Source organism: Podospora bellae-mahoneyi, chromosome 7 (genome assembly GCF_035222275.1).
Source record: "Podospora bellae-mahoneyi strain CBS 112042 chromosome 7, whole genome shotgun sequence".
Taxonomy (NCBI): Eukaryota; Fungi; Ascomycota; class Sordariomycetes; order Sordariales; family Podosporaceae; genus Podospora; species Podospora bellae-mahoneyi.
In genome coordinates, this window is record NC_085886.1 from 2,927,322 (window position 1) to 2,939,838 (window position 12,517).

At 54.8% G+C, this 12,517-nt stretch overlaps 4 protein-coding genes across 4 annotated transcripts; 2 read left to right on the forward strand and 2 right to left on the reverse strand.

The window, feature by feature from the left end:
* Positions 1-693: 693 nt before the first annotated feature.
* Positions 694-7,152, reverse strand: ESP1 (separin protein; the record flags this gene model as incomplete). The annotated part of the gene is made up of 1 exon (XM_062882587.1): positions 694-7,152. One exon carries the CDS (start codon positions 7,150-7,152, stop codon positions 694-696), a length of 6,459 nt encoding a protein of 2,152 aa, XP_062728646.1.
* Positions 1,321-9,772, forward strand: QC761_710420 (uncharacterized protein). The gene is made up of 2 exons (XM_062882588.1): positions 1,321-8,216; positions 8,282-9,772. Exons 1-2 carry the CDS (start codon positions 7,781-7,783, stop codon positions 8,434-8,436), a joined length of 591 nt encoding a protein of 196 aa, XP_062728647.1. The 5' UTR covers positions 1,321-7,780; the 3' UTR covers positions 8,437-9,772.
* Positions 8,490-9,710, reverse strand: QC761_710430 (uncharacterized protein; the record flags this gene model as incomplete). Its single annotated transcript, XM_062882589.1, has 1 exon — positions 8,490-9,710. The coding sequence occupies one exon, from the start codon at positions 9,708-9,710 to the stop codon at positions 8,490-8,492; it is 1,221 nt and encodes a 406-aa protein (XP_062728648.1).
* A 344-nt stretch (positions 9,773-10,116) lies between the features above and the next one.
* Positions 10,117-12,168, forward strand: MMT2 (mitochondrial metal transporter). The gene is made up of 2 exons (XM_062882590.1): positions 10,117-11,278; positions 11,354-12,168. The coding sequence occupies exons 1-2, from the start codon at positions 10,381-10,383 to the stop codon at positions 11,965-11,967; spliced, it is 1,512 nt and encodes a 503-aa protein (XP_062728649.1). The 5' UTR covers positions 10,117-10,380; the 3' UTR covers positions 11,968-12,168.
* The last annotated feature ends 349 nt before the right edge of the window (positions 12,169-12,517 follow it).

Sequence of the window (12,517 nt, forward strand, 5' to 3'; positions counted from 1 at the left end):
CTGAACGCCTAACACATTGTTCTTGGACAAAAGACTGCCAGTGAGATAAGATGTTGATTTATACCTTTTTGAAAAGAAAATAGGCCTCGAAAGATAAGTCAAGAGGCCTTCAAAGATATTCACGAGGCCTGTTAACTTTCTTCCAAAGTATGGTTTATCTAGGTATATACAGCTCAGATGAATCCTACCAGCCTCTGATTAGAGAGCCGAGTTCGTTCACGCTCGACCGTGGGGAGGTCTCCGTTTGGAAGCGCCAGGGCTATTCCGCGGAGGACCCCTTGTGGTAGACTCTCGTCTGCTTGTGTGTGGTTTGCATGCTGGGACGATATTTAAATTGATTCGCTTACGATCAAGACATCAACCAAGTAGGTACAATATCTGGGTCACATCATGTAAAAGCAAGTGATAGAGAATAATGCCACCCTCAAAACACATCTATCATTTACAACGTGAAACTCTTCCAATTCCCCTCCCTATCCCTCCAAAGTAAACTCCTCATCCCTCAAACGCCCCTATTCAATCCAATTAATAATCCCACATTCCATAATCCCAACAAAACTCCCTATCCCATCAGACATTCATCATCTATCCTTTCCCATGCCTTGTAGTAATCATATGCTTCAAAACGCCCACTGTTTCAACGACCCCCAATTCTTAATCATCCAAATACTCTCGACAGTTTACCCAACCAACCTACTCCTTCCAGACATAAACAGGCACCCCATAAACAACCACTCCCGCCGCAGTCACATATCGGAACCTACACCCCCCTTCCCTCGCCTCCGCTACCGCCTCTACCAAACTCCTCTTCTTATCCCCTCTGGCTCTCTTCCCCTTGCCTGTATCCCGCCCCTTGCCATCATCCTCCACCGCGCCCTTGGGCAAGACGCCCCAGGTCTCCAGCATCCGGCCGGCAAAGCGATCAATGTCTCTGTCTGTCACATCCCAGAGCGTCCCCACCACCGCTGGGCTGCCAGAGAGCATGTAATTCCACGCTGGACCAGAGGGTTCAAACTCTCCAGCTTCTGTCAGGGCCGCACTGGAACAACCCATGAGCAGAACAGCAGCCTTGCACCGATCAAGACGACGAATGGTCCTGCCACGGATATACTGCGCTCCAGACCCGTGCCCAAAATACAGCAACAAGTCCTTCTCCGCCAAAAACCTCTCAAACTCAGGCTCCGTTGGAGGTCTCGAAATGATGCTCTCAAACGATGAAAGATTCTTCTCGAGTGCCGGCCCAAAAGTCTTTTGCGTAGCCGCCAAATCCCCCGACGGATTCAAAATATACGCCCCCTTCCCCTTCCCCTTCCCAAAATCAACATGATGCCCCTCCACATCCAACACCCCCCCCCCCCCTTCGCCCACCGGCGGCTCGCTCAACCTCTGCTCCAAAATCAACCTCCTCAAACAAGCCAAACTCGGCATCCGACTAATCGCCAACCCCTGCATGCAAGGCAGCGACTCCCAAGGAAAAACATGCAGCGCCTTATCCAGCAACAAGACCGTATGAATCCCCGTCTCCTCCTCCCCCCCCCTGCAACTCCTACTCCTCCCCTCATTCACAGCCGAATGATACCCCATCAGCGCATCAAACGTCTCCACCACCATCGAGTCAAAATCGATCTCGTCGTACGCGTTCCTCTCGCCGTGAAACTGCAAAATGTCTACGACAAAGTACAGCAGATCGGTGAGCTCATCGTCAAAGTCCGTGCCCGGCCTCGTCGCGTCCCCCAACCCGATAAATAGCTCGAGGATGTTCAGGTCCAGCTGCACCTTTTGACCAGCAGCAGCAGCCTTGGTCTTTTTTCCTCTCACCTGTCTTCGCGAGGGGAGGTGTTTATCCATCATGGCCAAAAAGCTCTTCTGAAACCTGGCCAACAGATCCGCCCTCCGACAATGCTGCGAAAAGATGCCCCTGAACCCCCCGAGCCAAATCTGCTCGATGTTCTCCAGCAACTCCTTCAGCCTCTCATCCAGCGCCTCTCTCGCATTCCACCACTCCGTTTTCGCGCCCTTTTGATTCATATCCTTTGCGCTGTGGCAAGTAGCATTAATCTCCTTAATGATATCCAACAATTCAAACCTTCCCTGCTGAAAGTTGAACACGTCGCTATCTGCATCTCGTGACGTCGCGCGTTCAAGCGGTAACCGGATAACAAACGGGTTCTGCCCAGCCTGAAGCTTGGTGATGCACAAGTCCTGATTCCCCTCGCTAAGCGCAATCGAGATGACGTTCCAGTTCTTGGGGACAATGTCAATGTAGTCCCTCTGAATCTTGTGCAAGTCCAGCGTGAATCCCAGACTTGATCTCCGGGAGGTGACAGACTGCAACGCGGGCGGCCACTCGGTGCCGTCATGTCTGGGCGCGTGCTTCTCTTGAATCATCGCCTTTCTCTCCCTTCTCCAGATCAGATTCCTCGCCAGCTCGACAGAGTAAGATGTTTGAGCAGAGTGAATCGTCGCCTTGGTTCTCGAGGAGGAAGTAGCAGTGAGGAACAACCCAACATGCTGTAACATGCCAGAAATCTTGTGGATCAGCGCCGAGTCCCCGCTCTTGGACGCGACAGAATGAGCCTCGAGCAGATAATCGTGTGCTTCTCTCAGGTTGTCGACGTAGACACCTTGTGACAGGTCCTTTGCACCCTCGCCCTTGCCAGCAGCCCTCGCACCCTTCTTAGGTGACGTAGCTGCCTTCATGGGCGAGGCTTGCACTGAAGAGAGCCTCTCCATGCCCGATAGCGCCGGGAATGAAATGGTGGAATCTTGAATGACGGAAAAGACCGGATCCTGAGCCATCTGCTCCATGCTCATACCCAACAAGCACGACGCCATAGCCAGCTGCCGCGTAGGTAACAGGTCAGAAGACCTGACCGTCGTAGCAGAAGCAGCCTCACTCAAAATACTCTGAGCCCCAGCCCACTCCTTTTGCTTGAGCATCAGCACCGCTTTCTGGACAAGAATGGAAGCCCGAAGTTTCGCAAGTTGCGCATCCTCCACAACTACCACGGGTTCAGGAGCAGGAGCTGCGGCCTTAACAACCGGCTTCGCCTTCGTAGCAGCCGCCCTCGCCCCAGCAGCCCCCGTCTTCCGAACAGGCTTCTTCACCCCCCCACCACCAACCACCTTCCTCCCCCCTACCCCTCCCCTCACTGTCGTCCCCTTGCTCCCCTCCTCAATCTTCAACTTCTTCATCCCCTCCTCCACGTCCTCCACCCCCTTGTCCTTCACCAACCCCTTCACAATCCCCTCCGCCCTCTCCAGCAACCAACCCGCCCCTTTCAAATTCCCCACCCCAACACAAATCTCTGACAACCTAACCGCCAACTCGGCCGCCCCAAACCAGTTGCCCTCTCCAGCAACCTCCGTAAACAACCCCGTCGCCTTCCCCAACATCTCCCCCGCCTTCTCAATCCCCCCGGACCTCCAAGAAACCTCCCCCATCCACCCCGCCACCGCACAGTTGTAAAACTCGCTGTCCACCTGCCCCGCAATCTTCCCCGCTTGCTCGGCATAGTACATCGTCTCCTGAAACAAGCCCAAGTGAGCGTACACGAAAGAGAGCCTCATCGTGTTCCGAAACAAGCCATGAAACATTTTCCAAAAGGCCGGTCCAGAAGCAGCAACAGGCAGGTGTTGGGTTGCGGTAGCGAGGGACAGGTCGGTTTGATCGGGGGAAGAGGAGGAGGAGGAGGAGGAGGTGATAGAAGAAGCGGCGAGCTGGGCTTCCAACTTTACCCACTCCGCCATGATCGCCCTGACGCTTTCTCTAGAGTACACCAGCGCGTGGTGGGAGTCGCCTTTTTCTTGGGCGAGGATCGAATGCAGATAAAACGCATAGGCGACGAGTTGTTTTTTCTGGAGGCGGGTGTATGTGCTGGTAGAGGAAGTGGTGTAGGCTGTCCGGGCGGAGGCAAGGTGCTCTTCCGCTTGTTGAAAGTCGCCCAAGGCAACAGCGTGCTCAGCGCAGGCGAGGTAAAACACGGCGGTGGTGTCCCCCGAGGCTTGCGGGCCGAGATGTTGACGGGCCTTGGTGAAGAGCTGCTCTGCCTTTGTGGACCGGCCTAGGTTGGTGTATTGCATGGCCAGGGCAGAGTTGTGCTGAATCAGCTCTTCGGCTTTGGAGCCCTGGGTAGCGGCTACCTGGGAGATGTCTGTGACGAGCTCGAGTACGGAGGCGAGCATCTCGTCTTTGCCTTTCATCCGGAGGAAATCCGCGATGGACTGGAGATAGTCGAGAAGACCGGCAACATCGTCCACTTGTTTCTCCAGGGCGGCCTTGTCCTGGCATGACTTGATGATGCCCTGCCAGACAACCACGCTCTCCCGAAGGGCGCCTGCATTCTTGTATCCGTCCACTGCCGCAGCCAGACTCCCAAAGAGAGCTTTCATGTGCTGCAGATACCCAACCAGGCCTGTGTCCTCGCCCAAATCCTCCACCTGCGAGGCATCTTTCGCAACCGCGAGGAGTTCCTCTGCCTTATCGAGCTTCCCCAGAGCAGCACAAAGCAGACTCAGCAGCACCCTAAGCCGTCGGATCGGGTACCTCGTGGGGATGTATATTCTCAACAGCTGATCAACACAGGGGTGCTCGAGCGTGACATCCGTGTAGCTGCTTCCTGCTCTCAGCAAGACATACCTCAGTCTGTGCTCCAAAGCAGCCGCCCGTTCAGCCTCGGATAAATCGACAGTCCAATCCATCCAGACCTGCTCCATCTGCGCGATGGCCACCAGGGCCCGTGACAGCGCCTCGGTTTTTTCATCACGCTCCCAGACCGCCATCGGTGATTGTGTAGCCAGCCCCTTGGCAACCGTAGCGAGCACCCCATCCTCAAGCAAACTCGTCCTGATGGCAAAGAGCGCACTGATCGCCTCCTCTCCCCTGCCCAACCTCTTTGCCAACTCACTCTGCCTCTCCAACTTCAGAATCAACTGCGCCTTCTCCTTCTCCTTCCCACTCCGATACTTGACACAATCCACCGACCTCCTCAGCGCCCTCAACGGACTTGGGTCCTTGGGATCCGCGATCGTCTGCCGGAGCGCATTATACTGCAGGTAGTAAAAATGCGATATCTTGACATACATCGAACTCCCTTCTCCTCCACCGTTACTACTCCCCGTATACTCCAACAACGTGACACAATCCCCCAAAACACTATCCGTCACCTCCCACGCCATCCTCCCCTCCTCCAACCTAACCTTGACCACCAAAAAAGCCGACTCCAGATTCTGCTGCAAACTCCCCTGCAGCAGTTGTCGTCGTTGCTCATACCTCAAATAATCCTTCGTGCTGCCTTTAGGTCCAGGCGGCTTCCCCAACCACCTCAAACAAAACCTCGGCGTCTGCAACACCAACATCTCCAACTGGTCCCTCGTCCCCTTTTGCAGTGACGAAACCTCACTCTTCCTCTCCACCACCAGCACCGAAATCGCCGCCTTCCTCGCCTGCACCACATTCCCCAGCAGCTCATCCAACTCGCTTATATCCCCCCTCAACGGCCCCATCATCCCCGCCACAACCTCCCCAATCAGCCCATCATCATGCAAATACTTTGTCCTATCCTTCAGCTGGCACCCCAACAACTGCGCAGCAACAGACACCTTCTTCACAACCGACTCAGCTGACCCTCCCCCGCCAATCATATCCCTCAACCTAACCCCCCACCCTACCGCCTCCTTCACCAATCCCCCCTCCTTCGCAAGCGTAGCCAAAGTCTGATAAATCATCGCAAGCGGCATCCTCGATCCCACCTTCGGCTTGAGATTCAGCCCCCTCACCCAGGTATCAACCCTCTCCCAGGCCCCCACAACAACCTTATAACTCGTCTTCGCATCGGCCGCCGTCCTCCTTATAAACGCGCCCAAAAATCTCGACAACGGCACCATCACCTCCTTCTCGACATCCCCCCGATGCTTCACCATCTCCCACCACTGCAACCTCATCTCCAGCCCCAAAACCTGCAGCTCCAGCGCTGTGCCGGGGGAGACACTCAGCCTCTGCTCCGTAGCAACCCCATCATCCTTACCAGACACACTCGGGCAAAGCGCCAGCAGACACTGAGCCGCAGTCTCCATCTGCCTTCCCAGTTTCCCCTTGTCAGCCCCTTTTTCCGCGGCAGCCTGCAGCAGCAACCTGACTGGGGAACAAGTCTTGTCATATCCCAAATGCGCCACCACTGCCTCTATCGCAGAGGGCTTCTTCCCCAGCCCCAACACCCTCAACGCCTGGATCTGCGTCGTGACGGCCAGCAGCAGCGCCGGACCGGACAGCTTGACAGAGCCAAAGTCAAGAATCTCGGAAAACGCCTCCGCCGTGGTTTTCGGCTCTGTCACTGGCGCCTTCTTCTCATTCCCCGACAAAGTCTCCAATCTCCTCTTCAGGGTTCTCAGTTCCCGAATAGCCTGCTCGTGCAAACCAAGTGTGATCAACCTGCTCACCAGAGCAGAAATCCCACTCTCGAGCTGGAGCTCCGGCAGCGTGACCTTTCCCGCGGTGACAATCTGCCTCAATGTGCTCAGCGCAACGCGCGCGCATTCGACTAGCGATAACAAATTCGGGGAAGAACCCAACAAGCTCGGCTTGGAAGGTGATCGTACATGTCGCGGGACAGAAGGGGACGTCGACTGTCGATTCAACGGGCGGGGTTGGAGGGGTGAGATCGGCGCTGAGCTCGTTCGTCGTAACGTCTGCCTTGTCGTCGCGGTTTTGACTAATGACGGCGACGGCGGGGGGTCTTCTGTTGCGGGAGTGACAGTAGATGAAGCTTTGGCTGCTTCCGACAGGGCTTTCAGCGCGGCGTTGATGACCTGCGTCGCGAGGGTGGCTTTGTCACGGCTTGAGAGACCGCCGGCGGTATCTACTGGGGGGTTTGGGGCGGGAGTCTTGCCCCGGCGGGAGGGTGCTCGGGATACATTTGAGGTAGCAGTATTAGCCCGCGATCGAGCAGTCGCGGCGCGGGAGGTTGTTCGTGACGGTGGCTCGTCCACTGCAGGTGTGCTGCTGCTGCTGCTGCTGCTGCTCTCTTCTTCTGGGAGGAGTAGACTCTTTAACAACGCAGACGTCGCGGGGGTGCACGTCGCGACCGAGGCAACAGCGCTGCGGACGGCGACAGCAGCCGTTTGACTGGTGGCGTTGTTGTTGTTTGTATCCATTACGAAGGGAAAAAAGAGAAAATGTCTGCTTGTTGCTGTCGATTTACAAACGAGTTTCTGATTTCCTAATCATATCATCTCTAATCGCAATTGTCGCAAAACAGCCAAAAGCGAGGTCGCAATTCGTTAAAACATCTGTCTCCTCTAAACAAACGACCAAAAAGATGGTGGGAGGAGAGGAAAAGAAAGTTGTTGACGTCGATACGAAGTAATGGAGTTATCAAGAAAAGAAGACAAGGATGTTGTCGAAGAACTGGGTGGGCAAGTGATGTCGCCTGGCGTGGAGGCAGTGGACTGGATGGACTAGTTTGAATGTGTTTCCTACCACCCAGAATGGGGCTCGCCAAGAGATTATTGACTCCACGGAGAAAAGTCGGTGCATGCTGGGTGGTTGACCAGGCAACAATCTAGCCTTCTCCACACTTGTTGCCTGCCGGGAAGAGAGACGTTCAGATGGGGTGGGGTGCTTTCTCCTGCAGGGGTTGGTTGAACAGCCGTTGGTGGGATCCATCGTGTTCAAAGTTTTGATCTTCAACTTCAACGTCTTCAACCTCCACCACCACCACCACCACCACCGACCAGCTCAATTCGCGACCCCACCAACCGCCTTCTCGATCCGCAAGTCAAAATGTACCGCCCAACCCTCCGCCTCACCCTCCTCTCCCCCCTCCTCTCCCAAACGACAGCGACCCCTCTTCTCCAAGCCACCATAGCCCTCCCCTCTCGGGCATCTAGCACAGTCACCGAACCATCCTTCTGGCGCTCCATGATCCCCAAGCCCCTCCGAAAGGACAACCACCACCGCTCCCTCCCCGCCCAAAAACAACCCCCCAAAAAAGACTGGAACCCCGCCACATTCTTCATCTGCATCTTCCTCTTCATCGGCTCCATGTCCATCCAGCAAATCGCCCTCCGCAAAGACTACGAAGCCTTCACCCGCCAGTCCGACGCCCGCATCTCCCTCCTCCGCGAAGTAGTCGAAAAACTCCAATCCGGCCAAGACGTCGACGTGGAAAAAGTCTTGGGCACAGGTGATCCGGAACGCGAAAAAGAGTGGGATGAAGGTTTGTTTTTTATACCAGAGAACAGGTGAAAGCAAACAAAACACTGACACGGACACTATTCATAGTCCTCAAAGAAATCGAGCGCGAGGAGGCTACACGAAAGAGACAGCAGGCAGAGACTGCTGCTGCCGCTGCTGCTCAGGTCAAAGCTGATGCTGAAGCTGCTGCTGCAAGACGCCCAGCCCCCAAATCTGCTCTTTCAAGCCAAGGCTTCTTCTAGCAAGCTAAACACCCCCATTTCTTGAGGTGCGCGCGGTATATTTCTACAAAAATCTATGACAAGAAATCCTTAAAAACCTCTGCGGGATTTGTTCGCTCAAAGGCCACCGCATGAGGCGCATCATGATGGTGGTGGTGGCGGCGGCTCCGAGCTTCCGGTTTGCGCATTGCCTGAACGAGGGCTGGCAATAGGCTCTCGGTGGATATCTCGGTTCTCACCCCCTGACCCCCTGTCTGATTCGGATCCAAATCGGTGAAAAAGGCCTCTTCCCCTCTCACACCGCCCATGTTTATCACTGCAATGGGCATCCCTCTGTCTTTGGCGCGCTTGGCTAGCCGCCAGGCAGAGTATGTCGCGAGAGAGGTGCCCATCACGAGCAACCTGCCGGCGTTATCGATGGCCTTGTCAGCGTCATGCTTGACTTCGGGAGAGATGCTGTCGCCAAACATGACCACGGCCGGCTTCAATATACCGGCATTGCTGATGGGCTCCAATGCGCCGTCCTGATCTACCTCGACCACACCCTTGGTGCCATCTGCCAATGGTGGCGGGCGGGTCAGGCATGTTGGACAGGCTGGATACCGAAAGGTGGTGTATGGCGCGCCGGGGACCTCAACATCACCATCGGCGTTCATCTTGACGCCCCGCGTCCGCTTCTCGTTTGGGTCCTCGGTTTCTAATGCTCCAGAGGAGATGGCTTCTTTCAGAAAGTCTTTCCAAACCGGATTCAATCTGGCTAACTCGGTTTGAAAGACATCTCTCGGGTACTCATTTCGGCAGGTGATGCAGACGGCAGACCGGAGATAGCCGTGGAGTTCAACTGTGGGTATGTCCGGGTGGGCTCGAGGGTGGAACGAGTCGACGTTTTGAGTGATGACGCCTTTCACGACACCGAGTTTCCCGAGGTCTCGGATGGCGTAGTGGCCAGAGTTGGGGTTGGCCATGCTCATGGTCGTCCAGCCGAGGAAGCTTCTCGCCCAGTATCGCTTTCTGGTCTCATGGCTGGAGATGAACTCGTGGTGGTAGATGGGGCGGTGAGTCTTGTTGACGCGATAGGTGCCCTTGACGCCTCGGTAATCGGCCAGTCCGCTTGCTACTGAGAGGCCGGCGCCGGTGAGGACGACTGTTGAGGTGGGTAGGCCTGATGGGGGTGGGTTGTGGAAGAACTCTTGGAGGGCGATGATGGCGCCGGGGAGGGTGGATGCTGATGAGGGGATGATGTTTGGTGGTGGGAGGAGATCTCGGTAGGGGATTCGCATGAATGAGGTTGGCATTTTTGGGTGGGAATAGATGAGACTAGATGAGACTAGGTGAGACTAGATCCAATGAGACTACAACCAAGATGGAGACGGGAGATGTAACCGAGATATCAGATCTTTTGATATTTAGCTGATAAAAGACGTCATGACATCAAATGGAAAGATGCGGCTGAAGACACGGCACTTCCCACCACTTCCCCCAGAATGTGAAGTGCGGGGCAGAGCTTAGCGTCCTTCGCTTGGCTGCTTGGCTGCTGTGGGATTCCGTTGAACCCCTGTTAGTTGGCGCTAATCCAGGAATGCAGCCATCCTCAGGGCGCTGTAATTGGGGATGCAGCTTTGAGTGGTCGGTGGTGCGATGTCGGGCCATTATTTTCGAGCACCTCATTCTCATGTGGGTGTCCACCACTTTTTTTTTTTTCAGATCCTAAAAGTATGAAATAAGCAGTTCTCTTCTGGTTGATACTCACCTCTTGTGTTAATTTCTTTGGCGTCGTATCGGTCGATAAGGTATATTTTGTTTCATTCTCTTCCTCTCGCTCCCTCACTCAAGTCGCTCTATTATCAACCGACCGACCGACCGACCTCTCCGAAGAAGCCGTTATTTACAATATTTCCATTGAACACGATTACTGGGGCGGTTCAAGACGCAATATCAACTCTCACTCACCTCCTGTAACCCCAGATGCTCGGCTGCAGGCCATGTCCGGGATTGCGCATCTGTGCGACAACGTCTCCGGTAGCAGCGTCGTCACAGCTCCGTCTAGCAAGACAGGCACGGAGCTATCATCCTCCATTATTATTTCAATTTAGCCCGAGAACACATCACCCACTTCGGCCACCACCACCACCCCTACAACGACGCGTGTACTACACTGCTCTCTCCCCAGCCTCCAGGGTGGCCTTTTCCGACCGTTCTTTACATCCCAATTCCTCCTTCTCTACAACAGACAATTACTTCTCTACAACAACAAGACCAACAACGTCGTCATCACCACCACAATCACCCCTGAAAATGGGTCAACAACACCGCACTCACGCTGGCCACAGTCACGGCCACCACCACCACCACCATCACGACAACATCTACCTCACCTCCCAAAACAAATCCGACGCCGGCGTCCGCATCACCAGAATAGGCCTCTATTCCAACCTTGGCATGGCCATCGCCAAAGGCCTAGGAGGCTACGCCTTCAACTCCCAATCCATGATCGCCGACGCCTGGCACTCCCTCACCGATTTGGCGTCTGACGTCCTCACCCTCGCGACCGTGTCCTGGTCCCTCCGCCCACCAACGGCCAACTTCCCGATGGGCTTTGGAAAAGTCGAGAGTCTCGGCTCGCTGGGGGTGTCTAGCATGTTGCTTTTTGGAGGAATATTCATGTGCATGTCCAGCTGCGAGACTCTCTACGCTCACATAATGTTGGATCCCGCCGCGGCGGCAGAGGCGCTGTCACATGGACATGGTCATCACCATCATGGGCATGGGCATGGGCATAGTCATGGAGGAGGAGCGCCGAGTCTACACGCTGCTTGGCTTGCGGCTGGTACGGTGGCTGTTAAGGAGTGGTTGTATCATGCCAGTGCGTATATCCCCTTCCCTCCCCCCTTCCCTTTCCCATCCATCACTAACCAACCTTTTTTTCCCCGTGCAACAGCAATGAAAGTAGCCCGCGAAAGAAAATCCTCCGTCCTGGCGTCAAACGCGGTACATCACAGGGTTGACTCTTTAACCGGCATCGTAACCCTCCTTGCCATCCTCGGAGCGAACTTTTTGTCGAATGCGGCCTGGCTTGACCCCGTCGGCGGGCTGTTGATCTCTTTACTTGTCATCAAAGCTGGGTTGAGCAATACACTCTCTGCGCTGTACGAGCTCGCTGATCGGTCTATTGATGAGGAAGTTCGCAGTTCGATCAAGTCACAGGTTTCAAAGAGCATTGGAGAGCTAGGGGAGTCGGGGAACGTGGAGTTGACGGACGTGAGCGGGGTCAAGTCGGGGCAGAACTATCTTGTTGAGTTGGAGCTAGGGGTTCCGGGGGATTGGACGGTGGAGCAGGTGAGACAAGTGGAGGAGAAGGTTAGGGAAAGGGTCGGGGGGAAGGTGAGGGGGGTGAGGAGAGTTAGGGTGAGGTTTGTTCCTACAGGGCTGGAAGGGGGAAGGGGGCTGGGAGAGGAGTTTATTGCTGGGGAGGTTAATGCTAGGAGCAGTCCTGAGCCCGAGGAGGAGGGGAATGGGCATGATCATGGGCATGAGCATAAGAAGGAGTTGTAAAGGGGAAAGGAGGGGAGGAGTATTGTATGGAATGACAACAGCAGGCTGGGGAAAGAAGGGGGGCGGCTGGAATACTCGCCCACTGAAGGCCTGGGTTACTTGCACATATTTGCTTACTTTTACTTTTATCGTACTTAGTTACTAGATTTATATAGCAGGACACACAGCTGAAAAATAGAACATGAAAAATTTGATACCCTAACCGCAACTGTACACAAGCAAGCATGGGATTGACACTACCGGTACAGCTAATCATGGACGCGATTCTTCTTCGGAGATGAGCAACTGTGAGCTCGATCTATTCTGATGTCCAGCTCCCAAAATGCTTCTTCAGATCAATGACACACAAGCACACGCGCAGGCAAATGTCATTCTTGTCCCACCAAGCAAGGCTTCCCCCCCTGTCACGTCCAAGCACATGGCATTCAGGGACACACCCTTCACAACAAGAGAGTAGACAAACCAAGCCTCTCATTTCAGGGGCTACCCAGGTACATGTCGACAGCTACAGCTACTCAACAAACCCCCCATCTCACATCCCATAACCCCC

Coding starts and splice junctions, on each gene's coding strand:
- QC761_710420 (XM_062882588.1), top strand. CDS start 7,781: ATGTACCGCCCAACCCTCCGCCTCACCCTCCTCTCCCCCCTCCTCTCC. Junction 8,217..8,281: donor CGAAAAAGAGTGGGATGAAG/GTTTGTTTTTTA, acceptor CACTATTCATAG/TCCTCAAAGAAATCGAGCGC.
- MMT2 (XM_062882590.1), top strand. CDS start 10,381: ATGCTCGGCTGCAGGCCATGTCCGGGATTGCGCATCTGTGCGACAACG. Junction 11,279..11,353: donor GGAGTGGTTGTATCATGCCA/GTGCGTATATCC, acceptor CCCGTGCAACAG/CAATGAAAGTAGCCCGCGAA.